General features: G+C 34.1%; 1 protein-coding gene across 4 annotated transcripts; it reads right to left on the bottom strand.

Moving 5' to 3' along the window:
* Nucleotides 1–817: 817 nt before the first annotated feature.
* On the bottom strand, nucleotides 818–5,356 carry LOC145069124 (putative receptor-like protein kinase At5g18500). Of its 4 annotated transcripts, XR_013689302.1 has the most exons (6): nucleotides 5,217–5,356; nucleotides 3,756–4,692; nucleotides 3,452–3,673; nucleotides 2,930–3,382; nucleotides 2,212–2,410; nucleotides 1,142–1,260 (listed from the first exon to the last, which is right to left on the bottom strand). XR_013689302.1 is itself a non-coding variant. In XM_079016094.1 (5 exons), the coding sequence occupies exons 2-5, from the start codon at nucleotides 4,665–4,667 to the stop codon at nucleotides 1,018–1,020; spliced, it is 1,830 nt and encodes a 609-aa protein (XP_078872220.1). In that variant the 5' UTR covers nucleotides 4,668–4,718; nucleotides 5,217–5,356; the 3' UTR covers nucleotides 818–1,017. The 4 variants fall into 4 exon arrangements, 3 of the variants coding, with proteins under 3 accessions (XP_078872220.1, XP_078872221.1, XP_078872219.1); XM_079016094.1 differs by lacking the exon at nucleotides 2,212–2,410 and having other exon boundaries at nucleotides 818–1,260; nucleotides 3,756–4,718; XM_079016095.1 differs by lacking the exon at nucleotides 2,212–2,410 and having other exon boundaries at nucleotides 818–1,260; nucleotides 5,228–5,342.
* Between the last annotated feature and the right edge of the window lie 1,240 nt (nucleotides 5,357–6,596).

Genomic DNA, 6,596 nt, shown 5'->3' on the forward strand with positions numbered 1-6,596 from the left:
ATCAAGCTTCAAACTGTTAAAGAAAAAGTACAAATGGACAAATATTTATATAACATATCAAGAAAAACTCCGTGATAGCGGATCTACTCATAAATGGATTACCTCCGTAGGTCTTTAATGAGTATACCACATACGTAGGTGTGATATTTGGTTTTAGTGGGAGTTTTATGGTGTTTTATGTTTTGTTGAAGAACAATTATGTTTTTCTGTATATAATTAAGAATTCGGTTAAATCCATTATTAGTTGCACTTATTTGAAGTTTGATCTCTATTCAACCTAAACAGGAACTCGTTGGAAATCTATTTTTATTTTAAAACCATATATCATGTTTAATCTATATTGTTAGCTATATATGTATATGTGACCATTGATGAGTTTAGTTACGTAAATTATAACAAAAACCGCTTTGATCCTATACTCTTATGATTAGTGGACGAGATTGTTTAAGTGTACCAATACTATGGTAACATTCATTAACACACTTATACGGTTATATGTATATTTATATATTCGTGGTCTAGTGGGAGATTGTTAAATAATTATGAGACCACTTCATAAATGTGTATAATTATAATGTTATCATTAAATCCGGTTATCATGGTAAGAATATAAATTGTTGATGGACCGATTTATAAGATATTCACTTACCTTTTGTGGGCTGAGTTCCCGGTTTAACTCGATATTCTCTATATCCATTCCATCTCTCATGTTAGGGTATATCTCCATCTATATATAAGTGTGATGAGGAACATACGAAAATACATAAAAAAGTTCATTTTTTCATATAGCTGAGGATTTTAGAGAAAGTTCTTAAGATCAACCGGAAAACCAACCATACTCATCAGATCCTTGAATCACAATGAAAACATGTATCAGATGGTTATTCTTGTTCAAGTTTTCTTTTAACTAGATTCGAGATAAAGATCGAAAGTTTATGTTTCCGCGTTTATATTTTTGGTTATTAAAATTACCAACACATGAATCTAATAAAAACATAAATATATTTTTCCCTTGTCTCATACTATAGTCTTCAAATAGACACCAATACTATCAATATGACCGCCAGCAAGGCCATAAAATCCTGCAAAAGAACCATCCTCAAATGATACCGTGAAATGCTCCCCTCTTACAGTACCATAAGGTCCATGGGTTTTTTTGTTTGTCCCAAATGAGATTGACCTTATTACTGTGTAACCGTTGCTTGCTAACCCAATTGTTCCGCTGATGGAATTTATTTCCTCATTATAATCAAATATTATCTGATCGGACAAACAAACAACGTATAATTAACAAAATTATATCAAAATGGAGAAATTTAGAAAATGAATAATAGTCTATGTATGATCAACACATAGAATGATGTAGTTCGTTAATATTATACGTGTCATAATACATAATGTTACATCTGATATTTACACATGCATATCATATCTAACATTCGGCACAATGTTATGGTTGATAAAATACCATCAACAGTCTTTCTAGACATGTATTTGTGATTTATATCTTGTAAATGTTTTTAGTTTTTACCAAAAGTTTAATTATCACAATATGTAGTTTTTTTATTACCTTCCAAACGAGTGGCGGATCTAAAAAATAAAACAAGGGTATGCAGTGGCAGTACTATTTATCGTTCACATAAATATTTTGGTCAAGGGTATATATACACACTTGGTCGGCCTAAAAATTGGTATTTTTCGTGTACAATTTCTTTGAGTTCTTTCTAGTAATTTGTTTGTTTTGATATGATTTTTATAATTATAAACTTATCCAAGAAGTTTGCTTGTAATCATATTTTAAATCAAAATTTTCTATAACATGAATAATTATAATTACTAACCCTAATCCTAATCGATACAAATAAAATAATTTTATATATTGCTAGTAGACAATTCACAATAGTTATATATTTTTGTATCATTACTTAATTAACATCAGATAATTTAATAAAAAAATATAAATGTAAACATATTTTTCGTAAAACCATGATATCATTACTAACAAGTATGATTCATGATTATCTCAAATATCAATTAACAAATATAAAAATGATTTTATAAAAAATTTAGCAAAAAACTACCGAGGTCATTTTAGTTTCCAGATTATCTACCAACGTTGGGAAAACGATATCACATATCCTTGTGATTGGCAAGGAGATGTAATATTTTAATTATGCTTTTAAGTTATCTAAAAAAAGGTACATAACATACTTTGGGAGAAAATTAGAGAAGAAACTGAAAGAGTTTGAAGAGTGAGGTCTTCTCTTTTCAACGAAAGGAAGAAGCACTAGCAAGGATATGTGACATTGCGACCGGAGACCGGCAAAGGGAAAACGAAGCCGCAGAAGCAATGTTGTTGGAGGAGGCAAACCGGGAGAAGAAAGTGACAGATCGTCGGTAGCGATAAGATCTAAAATGAGCAAAATCATGAGAGTTTGTTTTGATTTTTTTTATTTAAATATGTTTATATTTTGTTTCAGTTGTATATTAATTTGTTTTAATCATCTTATATTTATTTAAGGGGGTCAAAATTGGGTAGGGTTTTTTTATTTTTTTTATTTTCTTCATCTTCTTCTTCTTTGATTTCGTATAGAATCTCAATACATAAAGTTATTTATTTATAACATTTTTAGGAGCCATAAGATGATTAAATATCTTTTACAGGGTATGCAAGTGTTATAATCAAGGGCATGTAATATTTGTTTTTTTATCCATAATAATAACTATTTGTTAAAAACTTAACACTTCTATGAAAAAGTTAAGGGTATGCAATTGCATACCCTTGTTAAGGTATAGATCCTCCCGTGTTCCAAACAATCGTAGTAAAAGCTTATGAGGTGATTATAACAGCCATGTCTTGAGAAACATGCATTTCCAAAAATCCAAATAAAAAAAAATTTAGAACTTGTCTGAGTTATGAAATGTTTACCTCGGAAACTGTTTCATAAAGATTCCAATCAAGTATTTCAGTCGTTTTGGTGTGTGTTACGCTTCTATATTTTGTGGTGAAGATGAGAAAGTTTATGCTATCGCCATGATTAATGGTTATTTTCGTCAAATGTTGATTGTTCTCTAGTGGTAGATCCCAGATGTTATGTGGACTTCCAGGGTAAGTTGTTCCCCATTTTCCAACCCTGACGACTTCCTCATTAGGTTTAACATATATACCAATACTATCAATGTAATAACTAGCAAGCCCATAAAACCCAACTAACGCGCCTCTTTCCCATGGTATAGAGAAAACAGTTTTTGTTACTCGACCAAAAGGTCCATGGGCCCGTTTGTTCGTCTGAAAGGATAGTGACGAAATTATTGTAAAACCATCTCGATAACCAATGGTTCCATTAATGCCGATTATTTCCTCATCACCTTCGAATATTACCTGATTAATAAGCCACCATGCACAAAGATTATGTTACAAAAAGACATACATATTGACTTGTCAACTTACCTCGGAAACTGTTTCTCCACCAGCCAAACCACCATACTTGTCGGAATCATGCAAAATACCTTTAGATTCACCGGTGAACATAAGAGAGTATATTCCATCACCATGGTCAATAGTTATCTTCACAAGGTTATGGCCTTTGTCAAGTTCAAATGACCAGTTATTTTGAGGATCTCCACTTGTTCTTCCCCAAGTTCCTACCCGAATAAATGATTTGCTAGAATCCTTGCAAGAAAGAAAATATATAATTAAGAGAAAAGTGGAAATAGAGTTAAAATAATATTTGAGTCTTTCTTATGAAACTTACTTGAAGCTCCAATGCCCTCTCAAGGTTTTCAACAATCCAACCCATCGTTGGACGTTGGCTTCGATTTTCTCTCAAACATTCATATGCAACCTTTGAGAACAACTTTAATGAACCAACTTTCATTTGATTCATGAGATTGAGATCAACGATCTCTTCTATTCGGTTGTCTTCACAATACACTTTTGCCAATGAAGAAAGAGCCCGACGTTCGTCTCGGTATCTTTCAGCAAGTGCCAACCTTCCACATAATATTTCAAATAGCACTACTCCAAATGAATACACGTCGGACTCCTTTGTTAGAATTCCCGTTCTTATATATTCTGGATCAACATAGCCGAAGGTGCCACAAGCATTAGTGACAAGAAAAGTGAACTCCACATTTGAAGGGCCTATTTTTGACAATCCAAAATCGGATATTTTTGCTTCCCAATTCTCATTTAGGAGGATGTTGGAGCTCTTTATATCCCGATGCATGACTCTATGTTGGGGTCCCACATCATTATGAAGGTAATTAAAGCCACGAGCTGCACCAAGGCTTATTTGGAGACGTTGTATCCAGGAGAGGTTGGAGTCGCTTAGATATCTGTCAAGGCTTCCATTTTTTGCATGCTCATATACGAGGATATTTTCTTTACCCTCATCACAAAACCCAATAAGAGAGATGAGGTTTTTGTGTTTATAGCACGAAAGCATCTGAATTTCCATCAAGAACTCTCGGTCTCCTTGTCCCAATGACCGGTCCAACCTCTTTATAGCAACGGTGATAGGGGTTCCAGATAGGGTGATTTCGCCTTTGTAGACTTTCCCAAATCCACCTCGTGCAATGAAATTATCATCGCCAAAGTTATTGGTCGCTAACTTTATGTCTTCGAGTGGAATTTTTAAGTGTTGTACACCTTCCATCAGAGACATTATGTAACTGAACTCTCTTTAATCTCTGTCAATTAAATAACAAATGGGAGCCTAAGCACATGTTAAGCAGAAGTGTTTAAGTTCAAGATAGAGTATTATATTATAGTATACACAAACTTAGAAGTTATTGACAGACATGTCTATATATTAAACATTAAACCTGAAGGTATGATTTTGTCTTTTTCAAGAACATTATTTTTATCAGTTAAGTTTGTGTATTGACTGAATGAGTTTATATAAGGATTTGCCATAGGAAATGGGCTCACTCATCCAGCAATTCAACAACGCATATCCAGATTAATAGATTATGCATTGGACATGGGATAATTACAGAGTCTCAATCTCAATTGAGGATTAAGCAACAACGATTTCAACACAAAGAGCATCTCAATTGCGAATTAAAATAATGAAGGTTCAAATGATTTGATTTCTTCTACTATCGATATAGAATAAATCTGTGAATCAATATGTGGTACACAAACAAGATATTATCTTCAACACAACAATTAATCAACGAATCAATCAACTACACCCAAAGACGCATCGTACCTGTAAACAACCTGAAAAAAGGGGGAGGCGGAAGCTGCTGGAGGCCGGAGGAGGACGCTTTGTCGGTGTCGTCGACTAGAGACCAGAGGTGGAGGTGGACTCAATGACTTTGGTAGCTGTTCGTCTAGTGATAAGTAAACAAAGAGTCAACGTGAACTAAAGTGCAAAATGGGAAAATTCAATTCAATTTTAACTTATTTTTTGGGTCGAAATTAACGAAGGTTTTTTTTTTTTTTTTTTTTTTTTTTTTTTTTTTTACCATGTTTTTATTACTTACAAAATAAACCTTTAATTTTGGAATTTAGTTTAAACTTTTTAAATCCATAACCGTTTTTTCTAAATTGTTTTTTACAAATAAAAAACAAAACTAACTAAATATAATGCTTGCGTTTAGGGGGTAACTAAATAGAATAACTTTTTTTTTTCGTGGCATGTATACACAATTTTCAGAAGGATTATTTTTAAAATAACTTTTGATTCCATCGTTTTCATTTTAGAACACTAATTTTTTTCGTGGCATGTAACCAAATCAACTCGACTCAGCCAAGCCAACTCACTCAAGGAAAAGTCAACAAGCTGACCTCACATCGTGACAGGTCTGTCTCACATCGTGAGCCTCAAACATCTGATCATAAATGGGACTAATACATTCCTTACGCCGTGAGGATATGTCCAATATATTTCTAGATCTCATAAAGTTTCCAACTTTATGGTTTTTATCTACTCAACAAGCTTAACCAAGAAGAAATCCGGGACAAAAGCTTAGACCTAGCCTTATACAACCATAAAGTTAGGGGCTTTATCACATACCATGGTCCATGACGAATGTAAAGTGATGTTGCTGATGAATACTTGAAAGACACAACACAAGGCCACATTCTTCTTTTCCTTTTCTCCTTCTTCCAATCCAAGATAAGCTCCAAAACCTTCAAAGATCAAGTTAGGATTTGATCTAGGGTTTTTATGAGGTGAAGAGGGGTTTGACGCTGATAAGAACCCTAAGATGGGGTTAGAGATGCTTAAATACGAAGGAAAACATAAAATGGCCATGGGCTTGGGCTGCAGCGCCGCTTACATCGTGAGCCCTTATCCCTCACGTCATGGGCTTGGTCTGGATAAGAATCTTCATGCAGCCACCTCACGTCATGAGCCTTCATGCTTCACATCGTGGGGGTCCTTTTTCCTCCAAAATCCAACCTTTGACTCCTTGAACCCTAATCGATTCGCCCAGGAAAACGGGTGCTGCAACTCTCCGCCACTTAAATTAGATTTCGTCCTCGAAATCATTCCTTACCACTCTAGGCAAGCTAGATAGCCTGAAGAACGTAACCATAACCCGGAACATACTACAACGTTCCCAAGGCTACCAGACCCATCCTT

Source organism: Lactuca serriola, chromosome 8 (assembly GCF_051521515.1).
Source record: "Lactuca serriola cultivar US96UC23 chromosome 8, Lser_US96UC23_V15, whole genome shotgun sequence".
In the NCBI taxonomy this organism is placed as follows: domain Eukaryota; kingdom Viridiplantae; phylum Streptophyta; class Magnoliopsida; order Asterales; family Asteraceae; genus Lactuca; species Lactuca serriola.